General features: G+C 38.8%; 2 protein-coding genes across 4 annotated transcripts in view; one reads left to right on the plus strand and one right to left on the minus strand.

Moving 5' to 3' along the window:
* Positions 1 to 121: 121 nt before the first annotated feature.
* Positions 122 to 13,645, plus strand: part of ADK (adenosine kinase) — a 511,904-nt gene continuing 498,380 nt past the window's right edge. For all 3 annotated transcript variants that reach the window (XM_068547943.1, XM_068547942.1, XM_068547940.1), the window contains exon 1: positions 122 to 237. In XM_068547943.1, coding sequence (XP_068404044.1) covers positions 173 to 237 — 65 coding nt within the window. In that variant the 5' untranslated portion in view covers positions 122 to 172. The remainder of the gene's footprint in view (positions 238 to 13,645) is intronic.
* On the minus strand, positions 12,013 to 12,283 carry LOC137767638 (small ribosomal subunit protein uS14-like). The gene has a single exon (XM_068548883.1). The coding sequence runs from the start codon at positions 12,253 to 12,255 to the stop codon at positions 12,085 to 12,087; it is 171 nt and encodes a 56-aa protein (XP_068404984.1). The 5' UTR covers positions 12,256 to 12,283; the 3' UTR covers positions 12,013 to 12,084.

Below are 13,645 nucleotides of genomic sequence, written 5' to 3' on the forward strand. Positions count from 1 at the left end.
TGAGGCCGAGAGGTAGAGCCAAATGGCTGTGGCTGGGAGAGGCCCGAACTGGGAGGAGCCTAGAGGGGCGGGGTTTCGAGACAAGGAGGAGGTGATGCGAGAGGGGGCGGGGCCTTCGAGAGCCGAAGGGGTGGGGCGAGCGCTGGAGCTTAAGTGAGGTGGGAGTGCGAAAATGGCAGCGCCTGAGGAGGAGCCGAAGCCCAAAAAGCTGAAGGTGGAGGCGCCTCGAGCGCTGAGGTGAGCGCTACCTGACATAGGGTGGAGGGTGACTGTGCCTGCTGCTAACCAGGGACCACGTGGGGTTGCGCGACCGAGGCGCCGGGTGGTATCCTCACCGCTGGCATGGGGCGAACACACGGGACCGGTTGCTCGGGTAGCTGCCCGCCTGGCTGCGACCTTTTGCCCGGCGCCCTCCCAGTTTGGCCGAGTCGCCGCCGGCTCCGGAGAAGCTCCGCCGCCCTTGGCCAATCAGAACGCCGGCCGGGGGTGCAGAGCCGGCTTTGGGCAGGCTGCGGGCGCCACGTGGGAGCCCGCCCGCGCTGAGCTGGTGCGACCCGGGAGGACCGGACCCGACCTGAGCCGAGTCACTCGCGGCCACCTCCTCTTCCTTGGGGGATGTCGAGGAGAATGCCCAGCGACTGCTCTACCCTGGGGCAAAGACAGAATTCTTGGGATTTTTCGTAAAGGTCGCGGAAGGGCGCCTTGACCTTCCTTTTCGTACGTACATCGAACCGAACGGTGTTATCTTTGGAGACCCTCTACAGGGGACCAAGACTCCCCCTCCGAGGCTTTGCGGAGGTGGCATTTGCCTGAACGGTTAGGAAAGCTTGATTTTTCTTTTTTTCTTTGCACTTTTGGCAGCAGTGGAGATAGTTCTGCACCTAACATTTGTTTCACATATGATTTGATGTTGCAACTTTTACTTACAAAAAGTTATTGGTTAAAATATTCCTTCCTAATAAGTATAAGGTGCAGTATGCCCATTCCTTGATGATTTTGAAATGTTCCTTGGAATGCAAAGATTTTTGTATCTAAAAATAGACATCAAACTGATTGAAAACTGTTGGGACACTCCTGATTATACAGGGCAAATCTCATTTCTAACAGCATTACCCTTCTTCACCTCTGAAAAAACGAATCTTTCATAATTGAAAAGAAAAGATCACTTAGGGATTTGGTGGTGTGTTAACGCTGTTTTGAATGGATGGTGACCAAATCCCTGCCAGTGCCTTTAATGTATTCCTATTACTTTCAAAGGGTCAAAGGGTTAGTGTGCCTACCTTATATGAAGAAAATAAACTTTTTTTTTTTTTTAAACGACTCAGGATGTTCCTTTTTCGTTTTAAGCTTTCAAACTATAGACTAAAGCAAAGGCTTTTGAATCACACCTACCTGGGTTCAAGGCATGTACTTTCTCTGGTTGGCCCATTATTAGAGTATTTCCTTAAAAAGTACCTTCTTCACAAAGTTTCCTCTACCAAATTGGAAGACAGCTGCAACTTTCCCCTGCTATCCTGCTGAACATACAGCCCTTAGATTTTCTCGTATGGTAATCTGTTTTCAAAGTGCTTTCCTATTTTACAGATGAGAAAATGGAAGCCCAAATGAAACAATTAGTTAAGGAACTGAAGTTTGAACATAGAGCATCTGGGTGCAAGTTCATTGTTTGACTTTACTATGCCTACTTTTATACAACCACCCAAGATACGCTTCTCTTCGCCTATGCAGCCTTAAAAATAACGATAAAAAAAAAAAAAAACGATAAATAATAATGTTTAATATGTATTGTTTCAGCATTTTACATATTTTAACTCATTCAATCCCATAACAACCCTACAAGGTAGACACTATAATTATATACATTTTAGCAAGGAGGAAACAGGTATAGAGAGGTTAAGTAACTTGATCAAGGTCAACTTTATTAACCTCACAGTTTGTCCAAAAGCCCTAGTGAACTGTTCACTCTGCTTTTGTTTCTCTACTTTCCCATCTGTTCTTTGTTTTGTTTTGCAGTTAGTGTACATAACTTTTTATGTTGTTGCAATATATGGCTATATGATACATAAGAATTCTTAAACAGGTATAAGGTTATTTTACATGTCATTAGTGTCTACGTAAAACTTGTAAAAGTCCTTAGGCAACTAAAACTCATTTATTAAAATATGTAGTTAGTACCACCTGTAGCCATGAAGTCAGGATTAGACACTTGAGTACTGGGATAAATCTCTTCATTTTGTGTGAAGACCTTTTGGGATTGGCTATTCCTACTTTCATTATATTAGTTTGGCTTTAAGGGTCTCAGTGTGGTAATGCACTGAGTGGTTAGACTGCATGCATTATCTATGATGACTTGCTTGACAGTTAAGGGGCTAGCTAACAGTTTTGGTTAACTTTTAAGAGAACGGCTTATAGATTGGGATTGACATGTATACACTGATGTGTATAAAATTGATGACTAATAAGAACCTGCAGTATAAAAAAACAAACAAACAAAGCAACTAATAAAAAAGAAGAGAACGGCTTATAAAGTCTAAGCATGATTTAATGTGTAGAATCAGTTCCTAGGGAACAAATAAATTTGATATATATTTGTAGATGTCAAGAAGAGGATTTAGGGCTTTGTGAGAATTTCAGTTAGTTCTAGGGTAATAGTTCTCAAGCAGAGGAAGTATTGCCCCCCAAGGGACATTTGGCAATGTCTGGAGACATATTTGGTGGGGAGGGCTAATGGCACCAAGTGGATGGAATTCAAGGATGCTGCTAAACATCCTACAATGCACGGGAAGCCCCCTAAACCAAAGAATTATCCAGACAGAAGTGACAATAGTGTGAGGCTGGAAAAAACTCTGCTTCATGGAGAGCATCTGACAAGTCTAGCTTCCCTTTCTCAAATATCCATTCTTTTTCTAGGCTTTTTAGGGTATAGCAGTTACTGAAGTTGCAAAGAAATAAGCTAGCTCTATCGTGTTTTCACATTGGGTTGAGGAACATTAATTGAGTGCCATACATTATACTAGGTGCTTTATTTATGCTATCTCATTTAATCTTCCCAGCAACATGTGAAGTAGGAATAATGATTCTTGTGTTACAGATGAGGTATTTAGGCCTGAAAGAAGTCGAGAAGCATTTTTGGGGACTGCTCCCTAGATGAAAATGTTCCATGATGATTACCTGTATTTAGGACCACTTAACTTTCTTTTCTCTCCTTTGGAAATATCACCCAAGTTAATTTCTTCAGCGGTCACCTCTAAGAGGATGGAGTTCCTTCCAAGGCTTGTTGAGCACATGCCAAGTCTATTCTTTTAGTCAGCCTTTCAAATGCCTGCTATTTTAGGCATGGTGCTAAAAATTAGGTACATAGAGTGAGAGAGCTAAGACCCAGGTACCATCCTCTTGGTGGAAAATGAGTAGGGTTTGGGAAAATGACACCTGAGCATACTGAAAGATGACAGAGAGCTAACCAGGTGTGAAGTAGGGTGTCTGGCTTTATAAAAAAGTTTGTTTGCAGGTAGAAATGGCAGAGAGCTGCCTCTGTTGGGGAACTACATTTGTTTGGTCTGACTGAAGCAGAAGGTGTAGGAGGGTCCAGGCTTTGTACTGAACACTTTAACTTGTGTGATCTTTCTATCTCTGTATCCTTCAGCTCTCAGACCCTAATTTTAACTGTCTGCTGAATATCTCCTTCTGAGTGTCTTGCTGACACTTCAAAGTCATATATATCAGACTAAATCCATCTGCTGTCCTAAATCTGCACCTTCTTCCATGGTCCCTACATCTGTTAACGGCACCACTAACTTCTCTTACTCCAAAGTTTGGAACCTAGATACTTGATTCTTTTTCCCTCTGCGTATGGTTATCAAAGTTGGTCTTTTCTTCTTCAGTTATGTCGGATAAATTCCTTTTCTTTTCCATCCCTGCTACCACAACTCAAGTTTAGACTTTATTTTGCTTAGACTTGATGTTGGCTTCTTAACCAGTCTCTCCACCTACAGGTTCAAGTTCTGCCTAATCTTCTTCAGGAGTAGCTCTACTTATTCATCATAGCAAATATTCATAAGCTCTGAAGTCGATGTTAGGAAGGGTTGAATCTGAAGAGCCCACACTGTAACTCTCTCTGATGTTTTAGCAATTACACATTGTTCTGGATCATGACTTTTAATTTTATATAATTTATATATATATAAATTATATATAATTTTAATCTCTATTAAAAAGGAGACAAACTGCACTTCTCCAGTCAGCAAATGTTGAGCTTTTCTCAAATTACTGCTTCCTAACCATTTCACTTCCATGGACTCCTTGTAGTCTTTCCTTCTGTCTTTTACCTCTCACTAGGACTCTGTGTTTTAAAATTGTGTATTAAACCTAGGAATAAAAGTCTGTACGTATTTTAGATGACCAAGCAACAGTTTTAGTAACTCTTCTCTTTTTTTTGGTGTTTATTTATTTATTTTTTAAATACATATTTATTGGAGTAAAATTGCTTCACGATGTTGTGTTAGTTTCTGCCATACAACAAAGTGAATCAGCTGTATGTACACACATATCCCCATATCCTCTCCCTCTTGAGCCTCCCTCCCACCCTCCCTATCTCGCCCCTCTAGGTGGTCACAGAGCACCGAGCTGATCTCCCTGTGCTATGTGGCTGCTTCCCACCAGCCATCTATTTTACATTTGGTAGTGTATGTATGTCCGTGCTCCTCTCTTACTACGTCCCAGCCTCCCCTTCCCCCATGTCCTCAAGTCCATTCTCAACGTCTGACCTCTTCTTTTAAAACACATTTTTTTTCTATTTCAGGAAATTCTCCAGAAGATGATTTTTATAAACTGAGCATACTGTTCCCGGAGTGGCCTGTTGTGAGGATTAAATGAGGAAAATGTATGCATACTAGAAAAGAGAAAGGATTGATCGATTGTGCGTCCGTAGTGTATTGCTCAGTGCCTGGTCCTTAGGAGCTATTCAGTTAATGTTTGTTGGATAAATTATCAGTGCAGCATAGAGTGGGACTGATAATCTTTACTTTTTTAGACCTTATGTTTTTAACAATGAAGCCTAAAATTGAGTTTGGCTCTTTTCGGGTGATATTGCATGTTGTTCACTTATATTTACAAATTTAATCCTTTAAGATTAAAACTTTGGTTATGAAGGAAAATGAAAAACGGAATTCTCCTGAGGTACTTTCTATGAATCCCTTAATAAGGTCCTTTCCTAGACGTTATATACTAGGGCAGAGTGAGGGTGGTGAAAAGGCAGAGTCAGAGGAAAGCCTGCATGGATTGTCCTGGGTATCTAAAGGTAAACATGAAATGCCTGGAGCCCAGGGAAAGTGAGAAGGGCTTTTGGTAAAAAGACAGGCATTGAAACTATGTTTCTGGTTTTAGGTATAGGCCTAGACTGAATAACACTAAATAAACATGAGGCCAATATGCTACTTTCTACCTGGAATATGGCTCTACTTCCCTTCCATCGATTAAAATCCTGCCTGTATGCAAAATGTTCAGAGTTAAGTGGGAAAAAAAATGAGAGAGAATCAAAATTCTGAAGAGTGTTCTGGTCAGGATGGAAGCCAGTAGAGCAGTGGTTAAGACCTTTGGTTTGACTCTTGGTCCTTATTAGCTGGTAATCTTGGAAAGATTGTTTACTGGCCCCATGCCTCTGTTTTCTCATCTTTGAAATGGGTATAATAAAAATACCTACCTCAAAAGATTGTTGAGAGGATTTCATGAAAAAATAAATATAAAATTGGCACATAGTATGTTTTCAGTAAAAGTTAGCTGTTGTTATTATGGTACTCTTTATCCTGCTTTTAGCTCCCTACCCTGCTCCAAACACTGCAATTACAAATTTAAAAAGAAAAAGAAAAGATATAGGTATACTCAAGAACAAGATAACCATCTCCACGGACTGAAATGGAAAGCAAACATGCATTTAGATCCTGGGTTCAGGAGCAAGTGGAAATAACTTTGTGCAGGGGAACTGGAGTCAGATACCCTGGATGAAACTTGGAGCTGGGCTGGGGCTGGATGAAAAGAAGGCTGAAAGCCTCTGCTCCTGGCTGTTGCTTTAAAAAGCTGTGGCTCTGAAGTGGCGACACAGAAGTGGCTGAGCTGCCACATGGCTCAGAGATGGGAACTGTAATTTCTCCACTATCACCTGGTACAAGAGCACCGAGCTTGGAGGTCATGGGCTGTGGAAGAGGGGTGGCTTACCTCAAAACCATTGGAAAGAGGAAGGGAAAGTCTGAGCCTGCAAACAGATGAGGAAGACTATTACTTGGAAAATAACAAAAGCACTAGGAGATAAACTCACTTAAAATCTAATGGAGCAATTTCAAAATAACTTTTAAGTATTTTAAATATCTTTAAAAAGATAAAAGAAGTAATAGTTATAAAAAAAGCATGTTAAAAATAAACAATAGGTAAATGTGAAGTAAATGGCTATATAAAAGAAAAAATGGTGAAAAATTAAAAAAATTTTTAAAAGTTGGTTAAACTCTGGTCCAGACGTATTTAAAGCAAAAATTAGTGAGTTGGAAGATAGTACTGAGTAATTCACCCTGATGTAGCACAGAGAAATCAAGAAAACTCAAGAGAATATTTTATATATATATATATATATATATATATGTATATAAACACATACATATATTGAGAGGCACCAACTAACATCTAACTGGGAGTTCCAAAAAGGGGAAAGAGTGTGAATGGTGGAGAGGCCTTGTTAGAAGAGATGACGACTGAGAATTTTCCAGAATTTAAGAAAGATCAAAGTCCTCAGGTTGAGAGGGTATTCTAGGTGCATATAAGTGATATCATACAGTATTTGTCTTTCTCTTTCTGACTTACTTCACTTAGTGTGATAATCTCTGGGTCCATTCATGTACCTGAAAATGGCATTATTTCATTCTTTTTTTTATGGCTGAGTAATATTCCATTTTGTGTGTGTGTGTGTGTGTGTATGTGTGTATATCTCACATCTTTATCTATTGATCTCTCAATGGACGTTTAGGTTGTTTCCATGGCTTGGCTGTTGTAAATAGTGCTGCTATGAACATGGGTGTGCATGTATCTTTTCAAATTATAGTTTTCTCTGGATATATGCCCAGGAGTGGAATTGCTGGATCATATGGTAACTCTATTTTTAGTTTTTGGAGTAACCTCCATACTGTTCTCCATAGTGGCTGCACCAATTTACATTCGGATTGTGGGTTATTTTATTTTCTTTATTCTTTTTTTTTTTTTTGTATTTTCCAACTTTTCTACACTGAACATATATATTAGGACTCTTGATTTTAAGCTGGAGGAACTTGATGTGCATTAAATACATATTTTGGCCAAGTGCTGAGTGGCTAAATATCATCATTACAGAATGGACCTCTGGGATACTAAGTAAATCTGAAACTTTGTAAAACAAGTATTATGATTTTATTGTAGGTTGTAATCTTTTCATCTGTATTTCTGAAATCCCAAAAGCTCTGAAAACTGGAAATTAAAAAAAAAGTTTGAGATGAATTAATTTGGCAGCAAAACTTGAATGGGTTTGAGGCCCCCTGTAGTATTTATTTGTCTGACACAAATGTGTATGTTTTGCTGTAGAAATATGTGTTTGTTAATGGCATTCTGAGTGAAACCTTCCTGGGCAGTTTATAAAATATATAGTACATACAGTGCATTACCTTCCTAAAATTGACAAATTTCTAAATCCCATAAAATTCTGGCCTCAGAACATATCTTGCCCCAGGATTCAATAATAGGATTGAGGGCCTTTCTAAAAATTTAAATATTCAGTTTTTAAAAGCTTTCTATTGTGCAGGAACGACAATTTCTCATCAGAATCACGTGCTAAAATTTTCCTGCAGTCCCCATTCTACATGTTGATGATACTAAATAGATGCTTATTTCAAAGGTCTTGTTTGGCTAGTTCTACCATAATACTGGTGCTGGTTATGTAATTGAGTTACTAGGCTTTTCTTCCTTTCAAATAGTAACTGACTAAGGTAAAGACTTCTCTTCAATTTTTGGACTTCAAGATTTGTAAAGCTCATTTCACTGAAGTGGTCTCATGAACTAAAGTTTCACATACTGCTTGAAGATGATACTTTTTGAATATTTTCCAAAGTAGATTTAAAGTTGTTGCCCTCACTTATATGTTTTATTTCTTATGTTTTTGTTTGTACTTGTTTGTACTTGTGCCCTCATATGATTTCTTTAAAAATGTATTCATCTAGGAAACAATAATTAGCTTTCAACATAAGAACATCTTGAGTTTCCATTTGCATTTTCGCTTTCATTGCGTACATGCTGATTTCAGCATCTTCTGTAGAATAGAATAAGAAAATATGTACAGCAATTATGTAAGAAACTCTTACCTTCTCAAGACACAGTTTGGTTACTGTATTAACAGGATCTCACAATTTTGTCAGCACACCACATTTAGTTACTAATAAGCCCCGCTATTTTGCTATGTTAGCTGCAAATACAGGATTATAGGTATGAAGGTAGCATATGTGATTACTGATCACTCACAAAATTAGGGGTTATGAGAAATGACATTGAAGTGGTTACTTGGCTTTTTGCCTTCTAGAGGCTGAGGCTGGACTTTGGTGTATCCCTAGTAGAACCATTAAGTCTCTAAGAGACTCAGTTGACTAAAAGAGCAGGAAGTCTAGCCAAATATGACTCATTTTAGGAGTGCATCTCTTGCCTCTATTGTTCTCTGGTATTGAGTTCATTTCTCACACAGCCCATCTTAATGTAACAAGAAAGATGGCATTTTTCATCCCTAAGCCAAAAATCTCATGAGCCCAAAGGCAGAGACTTTCCACATCTGTGTATCAGTTTTGAGAATACTCTGATTAGTCCTGCCTGGGTTACATACCCACCATTGAACCAGTTAGTGTATCAGAGGTGGGGATTTTGGCCAGCCTTGGATATACTCTCAGCCATTTTCCTGTGTGCAAGTGTGCGTGCTTGCGTGCACACCAATGGTGTTTATATATGTGGGGGAGTGCATGGATGTTGAGGAGGACGCTCTAATCAACAGCTCCGCCAGCACCTTGTAGGGTGTAGGAGGTGAGGTGGTATCATTCTCTCAGCAAGAGAAAAGTTCATTATAGCATATATAGAATATATTTATGAAAACCTCATTCCTCAAGGTCCAGCCAAAGTCTGTCTTCCCTATAAAACTTTCCTAATCACTGAGCCTGGAAACAGCTCCTTCACTGGTTGTTTGTACTTTATACTTTGCATTATTGCAGTGCACAGTGTATGCATGTTTTATCTCATCTAGTGCTACTTGAAGTAGGGAAACTAGTTGAATAACTCTTAATGCCTTATAACTAATTACTTCATTGCAACATAGGCTCTAAATTTTTATTCAGTGAATTAATTCTTAAACTCTTTAAAGATGTTTTAAGGTTATGTTTGTAGTACTCAGTGGCACATAATGGATTCATGTATTGGCTGTAAATTCTTATCTATTCATAAGAGTTGATAGAACTCTTACCTGAAAACATTTCATGGTTCTTGGACCTTTCTTTTTTCTTGTTACATGGAGTGAGCTTGTGTGTGAAATAAATCCAATACTGGAGGACAGAGGCCAAGAGATGCACTCCTAGATTACATTTCTGTTCTTTCTGGTGACTATAGTGAGCCTTGACTATAATAATCATTTCTTGCATTTGTCCATGGGGAAAATTCCCTCAGAATATATATATTACTCCTATATAAATAGTAACATTTTATTTTATTTTTTTATAAATGTATTTATTTACTTATTTATTTTTGGGTGTGTTGGGTCTTCGTTTCTGCACGAGGGCTTTCTCCAGTTGTGGTGAGTGGGGGCCACTCTTCATCGCGGTGCGCGGGCCTGTCAATATCGCGGCCTCTCTTGTTGCGGAGCACAGGCTCCAGACGTGCAGGCTCAGCAATTGTGGCTTACGGGCCTAGTTGCTCCGCGGCATGTGGGATTTTCCCAGACCAGGGCTCGAACCCGTGTCCCCTGCATTGGCAGGCAGATTCTCAACCACTGTGCCACCAGGGAAGCCCAATAGTAACATTTTATTAAGGCCATGTGGTCAGTGTTTTCTTTCTTAAAAAAAAAAATGTAGAATTGCTTATTTGGTGGAAAAATAAATTTTCTGAAAGTGAATTTGCAAAGAACTCAGTGACCTATCAGAATGATCAGTCTTTTCCCTACGGGTTAGCAGGTCCTTAATTAGTGAGCTTATTTGCATTGTAATTAGAACTCCAAAAGCACTGAAGGTCAGCAACATCGTTCTTAATTTCATAGCATACTGTGTAACAGTGTACTATGTGGCCAATAGGTAATACCGCAAAATGGTCCTTTTAAGAAATTTGTTGACTCATCCAAGAGGGGTCACAGGAAAACAAAATATAGCAAAAGAATCAAATTCAGATGTCTTAGGGTTCTCAATTTCCTTTAAGCTTGATGTAGCAAAATAAATAGTTTTACTCTTTGAGCCCTTGAGCTGAAGTCTGGAAAGCCATGTTAAGTTTTTGAGTAAACAAATTGAAAAACAAGAAAACTATCTTTAAAAAAAAAAAAACCAGTTCAAATGTGTTGTCTTTGAAGTTAACCACATTAGAGATTTGAACATTTTCTTGTTTTATAGGCATGACTGAGGAAGTCTTGGGTTCCTCCTAAAACAGAGTTTTTCAGAAATTGTTTTTCCTACGCAGAGCTGAGACCTTAGCTATCATTTTTAGTTCTTAGTTTTGGTGAAGATTAGAGCTGTTAAGCTGTAGAAGTGATGCAGATTTACACCCTTGGTTATGTCTCTGTTCTCACATACTCAAGATGAACTGATTATATAACATTTTAGCATGGGATAGCATGTTGATCCCATTCAAGTATACTGACAATTCTACTTTGTCTTGTTTTACATAGCACTTGCTTATCCAGATGTACAGAGCTGGATTGTTTAGATTTGAAATATTATAATAAAACATAGTTACATTATTAAGTTAAGTAGTACTAAATATTTAGTATTAAAAAATAGTATTTTAGTAAAAAATAGCTTGAAAAGATTTTTTTTTTTTTTGAAGGTGCGGGAGTTAGGTTCTTCTCTACATGGTAGGTTTGACTTCTTTGGGTATATTCATCCCTCAGTTTGAATATTGTAAAGATGCTCTGTAGAGAAATATATAAATTTCTAGACTTACACTCACAAGTCCTTAGAATTGGGAGCAATGTTAAGTTATCTTTGCCCAGCCTCCTGCATTAGACAGGAATCCCTTCGTTAGTACCCCTCTTTCCCTATTTGTGTAGCATTCCTCCCCTAGATTCAGCACAAATAAGGGAAAAGGAGTACATTTTTTCACTAATGGAAAACACACACACACGAGACCTTTGATCTCACTTCTATGTGAAGCTTGAATAAACTACATTCCTTAGAAAACTTGTTAGTATCCTGTAGCTATCAAGTCAGATTCAGAGCTCTTTAAATGATTTCTTGTTGGTCAAGATATTGCTTCTTTATACTCATAAAACAGGTTAAAGCAGGCTTTCTTAGCCTTTCCCTTTTAGAAGCTACGTTGGTATTTCCAAAGACTGCTAGGGAATGCTGGTGGGAGCAGGAATGGGAGGAGATGGCTGGGTGTGCAAATCCTGAGGTTGGGTAGGATCTTCTATAGCTGAAGTTTCCAACAAATCATGGAGCTGAAGTGTGAAAACAACAGCAAATCTCAGTATTAGCCAGATGTGGCTTTGAGATGGTAATTTACAATTTCATGTGATTTTTGAAAACTCTTTGAACATGTTTTAGACTCTTTAGATTGTTGGTGCCTGAGGAGGTACTTAAAAATCAAAGTCTGTATTTACATGGTTGTGTTTAGAGAATTGAAGCCCAGTGAGGTTAAATGTCAATCAGGTAACAGCTAGTAAGTATCTGAGGTGAAATTTGATCCGAAGTCTTATAACTTCTCATTGTCCTACTTTCTAGAACAAGAAATGAAGTTTAATTTTTTTTTTGAAGTTTTAAAATTTTTATTTTATATACAAAGAGTTATTATTGTTTCTGAGGAAGGTAGATATGCGTGATGACCCATTCAAGAAGTTCACACTTAGTCCAACTTAATGAAGCCGATGTCCTTCGCGTACTGGTGGAAACACTGGTGGCACATATTGAGGCCGTATTTCCGGATCAGACCGTGCCGGTTTGAGTAGACGCGGCAAGAACGAGAACCCTGGCCGAATTTTCTCGGATGGCTCCAGTAGAGCTGCTGGTGCCCCATGTTGCTTTCTCGGCTGCAACGAGGCAACAGGCAATTTTTTTTTTTTAAAGATAAAAATAACATATTTAGGACTTCCCTGGTGGTCCATATTTAGGACTTCCCTGGTGGTCCAGTGGTTAGGACTCCGTGCTCCCAATGCGAGGGGCCCGGGTTCGATCCTTGGTCAGGGAACTAGATCCCACATGCTGCAACTAAGACCTGGCACAGCCAAATAAATAAATAAATGTTAAAAACAAACAAATAACATATTAAAGAATATGTCAAGCACTTTTACCTTTTCTTACGGTTCCTCACAAGGCCACCAGGTAACTGCCTTCATCTGAGGAAATAGACCCAGAGAAGTTAAGCATCCCTAAGTACTAAGCTCTCATTCTACACTCAGGACATCTGATTCACATTTCTTGCTGTTTGTATTACACTATGAAGACACAAATTGAGAACTTGTCAAAGTGAACTCTGTATGTGCTAGATAAGCACACTATTTAAAGAAATTCTGTGGTAATGTGTTTAGTGTTTAGTAACCTTTTTTAGATTTTTGTCTTTCAAGTTCTCTTATTCACACATGTAGGTACCCTCCCACCCCCACCAAGAATAAATATCCCCTTGTGGGATATACTTAATTGTATGCTTTGTAATGGATTAACTCACTAAACTTCAGTTTTGAGCAGGTTGTGTTTTCCGTTAAAAGCCTTGGGCAAACTAATTTTGCTTATGTTTAAGAGTCAAAATGTTCCAGTTAAGAGAACAATTTCTGGTAAGTTTTTATTTGCTTCAGAGATTTTGAAATTTTCCCTGATATTGATAATTTGAATCTTATGACTTAGCATTATTAATTATTATAATTATATGGGATAACTGTTACTGTTCACAGAGTTTAATATGCTCAAGATTATACAATAAGTGGCAGAGATAGGATTCAAACCTGAATCTGATTTATTTTTAGTGATTAGCTCAAATATTCAGGTATTGTATAAACAATAGAACAGGAATCAACAGTGATTTGTGTGATCAAAAAAAAAAAAAGCAAGCCCTTTGCTTCAAAAAATACTCCTATGTTATATATGAAACAATTACTAGTAATCTGCTAAAAAGCTGTTAATCTTTTAATATTATTAATTCAAATTTTATGAAAATGTTCTACGAGATCTGAGATGGCAGTGATGAGAATTCTGTTTCATTAAAAATGACCTACAGGGCTTCCCTGGTGGCGCAGTGGTTAAGAATCTGCCTGCCAATGCAGGGGACACGGGTTCAAGCCCTGGTCCGGGAAGATCCCACATGCCGCGGAGCAACTAAGCCCGTGCGCCACAACTCCTGAGACTGCGCTCTAGAGCCCACGAGCCACAACTACTGAGCCCGCATGCCACAACTACTGAAGCTCGTGTGCCTA

The sequence above is a fragment of the Eschrichtius robustus genome, chromosome 7 (assembly GCF_028021215.1).
Source record: "Eschrichtius robustus isolate mEscRob2 chromosome 7, mEscRob2.pri, whole genome shotgun sequence".
Classification (NCBI taxonomy): domain Eukaryota; kingdom Metazoa; phylum Chordata; class Mammalia; order Artiodactyla; family Eschrichtiidae; genus Eschrichtius; species Eschrichtius robustus.